Below are 2794 nucleotides of genomic sequence, written 5' to 3'. Positions count from 1 at the left end.
TTTGATTAAATTTCTTTTCCCTAGCATCAAGTTCTTGTACTCTTTCATAAAAGTTTCCTTTAATGTTAGTAATGAAAAGTTTACTTTCATGAAAGTTTAACCTCACAGAAAGGAATTACTGAACAAGTATGAGCTGCATTACCTTTTCATAGTTCGATTTTTTCTGCTGCTTGCCCCAGCTCAAAACCAAGCCTTTTGACCAATAAACAACCCATATTGCACACCTTTGTGGCATGAAATTCCAACTGGTAAGCTTTTCTTCATTCTATGCATCTATGTAGATAGAACTGATCTGAATTAAACCAAGACTAATCTAGTCTAATGGCTGAATTATGTGACTAATCTCTAGGAAGAAGTCTTCTTCTCTGGTTTCCTATTGTGTGTGCTAGAAACCTTAAAGCCTAGAAATTAATTGAGGAATGGATCTAGAAAAATGCAGCTCTGCTTAATGGCCATGTGTGAAGCATGGATAGGGGGATAGCATAAGTGCAGGAATGCAACTCTGCAAGAAAATAAAATAATGAAAATGTAGAGTCCAAACACAGCAGAGGCCAGAAGGTAATTAGCATGATTTTGTCTTCAACAACTTTTAGTTAATTTTAAAGTAACAGATTCACTGCCATTGTTTAGGCTATTTTGATGCTGACCAGCACCACAGAGGGAAGTATTGTTTTATGCCAGGTATTGATCTAATCACCTCTACCCACTATCCTGGCCTGTCATCAGTAATGAAAGAGCAGCAGTGACAGCTTCTGTCACCTGGGAGGAAGGGACAAATGAAATAATAGAGATGATGGGATGACAGTCTCCTGACATCCTGAAGATGACTCCCTAAGCTCCATAGCAAATAACTGTAATAGTTTTAACGGGAACTCTGAAGAAACTGCCTAGAATGTAGCTCAGCCTGAAAAACACCAGAGAAATTCTGTCTGAAGAAATTGCCTCTGAAGGCCCATGTTATATACGGAGTGGACATTCACCAGTCTGTCCTGGTTTGTAGATGGGTTTGTCTGTCTGCACGAAGACGATGCTGTCTGTGTTCCAGATCATCACTGACCGCCGCTCCTCTAGGCGGATGGTGCTGCCCTTGGCAGAGAAGGAAATGAAAGCCAGGGGTGCAGAGTGGGCAGGAGGAATCTGTGAAGAAAGAAGAAACATGGGGATGTTGTTAGTCTTGAAGTAATTTGCTCCAGAACCTGTTGAACAGCAATACCTGTGGCCTGGGCTCCTACAACGAGACACAATCTCACTTCAACCAACTTTATTACCTTTGTTGAGCTTTTTCTTATTACTTATGCCTACAAAAAATGCTTCCTTTTCTGTTGCTTTGTTACTCTCCTATGCTTCCTTTTTCCTTTAACAAGTCTTATTTCTTTCCCTGTTTGTTCCTTTCAGTCCTCTCAGCTTGAATTTTCTTATCCTGGTTTACATTTTTTTCCCATGGGAACATAAATTAAAATTAACTTACCTTGAACTTGAAGCATTGTAGACCACTGCTGGCTGTCATGGTTTTCTTAAAAATGGTGATATTAACAGAGCTGTATTCTAGGATTACTCTGACAGATACTGTCTCATTGAGGTTATGGAACTGCAGGCAACCCTGACCTGGAGAGTCATTTTGGAGGACAGCAGGCACCATCAGGACATACTGCCTGTGAAATCCCAACATCAAAGTGATGAAATTCATATGTAAAGGAGAAACAGCCTCAACAGGATAAAGCAAACACATAACACCGTTATTATTAAGTACCCACCAATTCCTTTGATTAAATAGAACACACTGCCAGTGCTCCTCGCTCTGTCCTGCAGCTCTGAACTAGCCCAGTCCTGCTATTGCCCCCAGCTCTTGCCTTTTTGCTCTTTATCTGAGCCCAGGACCCACCTGGTTTTAGCAAAGCACCCTGCTGTCGCTGCTGCTATTGCCTTTTCTGGGCACACATCAACTTCCATAGAAGCTCTGCAACTGGTGGAATGTCTGATCATATTAAATGAGAATGATTCACTTGCCATCCCCATTCTGCTTTAGCTCTCCAGATATAAAAGATGAGCCCTGGCAATATTTAAGTTTCAGAGAAAATCACTAACACCGACTAGCACTGTCTTTAAAGCCTTTTCACAAATACTAATAGTAGTAAGAGGGTAGTTCTTACGGCTCAGGTTCCTTTGCAGCATCTGCATGCCAGAGAAGAACAGCCAAAAGAAACTTCAGCCACATTTTTCTCGCTGGGAGACAGAAGAAAGAGATAAGTTCTCTTCCCATGAAACAAAACCTTGCCTACTAGTTTAACAACTCTGGAGCATTCCTCACCCAGAGCTCCAGAGGAAAGGAGTTTGCTGTTCAACTCCTCCCTGGCTCCTTCCTTTGATGTTAGTGCCTTTATAACTGCAGCAAGGGGTGGAGATCCCAGTCTATCCTGCTCCTTGCAAGAACCTCCCCAACAGTACTGCAACCAAAATCAACCCACCGTCTCCAGACTGCAACATTTCACTGCACTTCTCTGAATGTCTGCACAAAATACCTGCAGTGGTCTTGTTTTCAAGGAAAGGGGCTTTGGGTTTTACACTGAGACTTGTCACAGGACTGAAAAGCACAAAGTGACCTAAACCCAAGTCTGTCATACCAGATTAACATTTGAGGGTTTTCCCCATTGTTCTTGGAATTTACCAACTGGATCTACTGTCTGGTTGAAGTAGACCAATTTTCTGTATATTTGTCACCAGATTCTGACTAAAATAATACATTGACCTCTCTTTTCCCTTGCTTCATAGGTGTTAGGAAAATTGATGAAATGGA

The 2794-nt window shown here is 41.6% G+C and overlaps 1 protein-coding gene across 1 annotated transcript in view; it reads right to left on the bottom strand.

Moving 5' to 3' along the window:
* The window catches only part of LOC102038972 (ovostatin-like), a 25305-nt gene extending 23075 nt beyond the window's left edge, over window positions 1–2230 (bottom strand). The window contains exons 1-3 of the mRNA XM_005427420.2: window positions 2151–2230; window positions 1469–1652; window positions 981–1137 (exon numbers count right to left, since the gene is read on the bottom strand). Coding sequence (XP_005427477.2) covers window positions 981–1137; window positions 1469–1652; window positions 2151–2215 — 406 coding nt within the window. The 5' untranslated portion in view covers window positions 2216–2230. The remainder of the gene's footprint in view (window positions 1–980; window positions 1138–1468; window positions 1653–2150) is intronic.
* Between the last annotated feature and the right edge of the window lie 564 nt (window positions 2231–2794).

Source organism: Geospiza fortis, unplaced genomic scaffold, assembly GCF_000277835.1.
Source record: "Geospiza fortis unplaced genomic scaffold, GeoFor_1.0 scaffold286, whole genome shotgun sequence".
In the NCBI taxonomy this organism is placed as follows: Eukaryota; Metazoa; Chordata; class Aves; order Passeriformes; family Thraupidae; genus Geospiza; species Geospiza fortis.
The sequence above is the reverse complement of the archived record's forward strand: the minus strand, read 5'-3'. Positions and strand labels throughout refer to the sequence as shown.